The sequence below is a fragment of the Coregonus lavaretus genome, assembly GCF_964263955.1.
Source record: "Coregonus lavaretus genome assembly, contig: HAP1_SCAFFOLD_10755, whole genome shotgun sequence".
Lineage (NCBI taxonomy): Eukaryota > Metazoa > Chordata > Actinopteri > Salmoniformes > Salmonidae > Coregonus > Coregonus lavaretus.
Genome location: NW_028166470.1, coordinates 859 through 2000, shown reverse-complemented (window position 1 = coordinate 2000; position 1142 = coordinate 859). Strand labels below are relative to the sequence as shown.

The 1142-nt window shown below is 49.5% G+C and overlaps 1 protein-coding gene across 1 annotated transcript; it reads right to left on the bottom strand.

The window, feature by feature from the left end:
- Nucleotides 1-196: 196 nt before the first annotated feature.
- On the bottom strand, nt 197-905 carry LOC311114670 (interferon regulatory factor 8-like; the record flags this gene model as incomplete). The annotated part of the gene is made up of 2 exons (XM_084189909.1): nt 197-386; nt 510-905. Coding segments are annotated over 2 exons (548 nt in total), but the record flags the coding sequence as incomplete, so codon positions are not given.
- Nucleotides 906-1142: the final 237 nt, after the last annotated feature.

The following is a 1142-nucleotide window of genomic DNA, read 5'->3' as shown; positions in this document are numbered from 1 at the left end:
AACATAATAATTTCAAACCTTGCTTACATTTGTATCAAAAACTCATATCTCTTTATTATGTATGGGAATACTTTGGGAACAGATTTCCAAAATTAAAATCACTTGGTGCTGATTTGCTGGTGTTTTTACAGTCTTATGTCCAACAGAGAATTTGGGGCGCTGCCAGTTGGGGAACCCCGTTTTAAGGTATGCAATTGTTGCACCTTTTTACATTTGAACAGGCGTTACAGTTCTTTATGAGTAGGTGGGGAAAAGCTTGCTCAACTGTACCTGTGTGATGATGAGTTTGCTGGACGGGTCCTCTGTGGCACTGAACTCCTCTCCGAAACACAAGGTGATGCCACACTGAGGAGGGTCTCCCCCGTAACTGCGGAAGTGGTCCAGCTCTAAGGAAACACGCAGTCAGCAAATACACACTGACTGCTGAAATATCCAATAAGGGGACAAGAAAGAAGTGGGTGATCCTCACCAACAAACCAAGAGAGAGTGAACAGCCCCATGTCACTCACCCGTTCTGAAAGCCTCTCTGTCAAAGAGCAGCACGGGCTCCACAGCACGGTTCATCTTGTGGGGTCCCGTCGTGGTTGAATGTGGCCCTGTCCAGAACACCCGGCCCTGGCAGTAGCGCTTAGCATAGACCCCTGCCCCCGTTGAAGTCAGGATCACCCCTTTCTCCATGAAGGGCAGCAGGGTGGAGAGGGCCTGGAGCCGGGGCCCGATGCCAGGGCTGGAGGTCAGGGTGGAGGGGGAGTCTGGGAGGGGGATGCGGGGGAAGCCACCCATCATCAGGGTGGGGGGGATGGGCGATGAGGGCAGGTAGGCGATTCGGACATCGCTGCCTATGACCTCACGTTTAAGCACCTCCTGTCCTATGTATTTCACTAAGACATGGAACGAGTCCCGTGCTGGAGTTGGAGGAACAGAGAGAGAATGAGAGTGAATGAGAGACAGAGAGAGAATGAGAGTGAATGAGAGACAGAGCAGGAATAGTTCATGTAGTATGGGCCTGATTCCAATTTAGGAAATTACGCCTTTCCTATGCACTTCTCAGTAGTTGGTGTAAAGGACATTTTTACTTTGTACATATTATCTTTGGTGTCATAAACAATCCTTGGTTCCTGCCTGTGTCTGGTCAAGATATG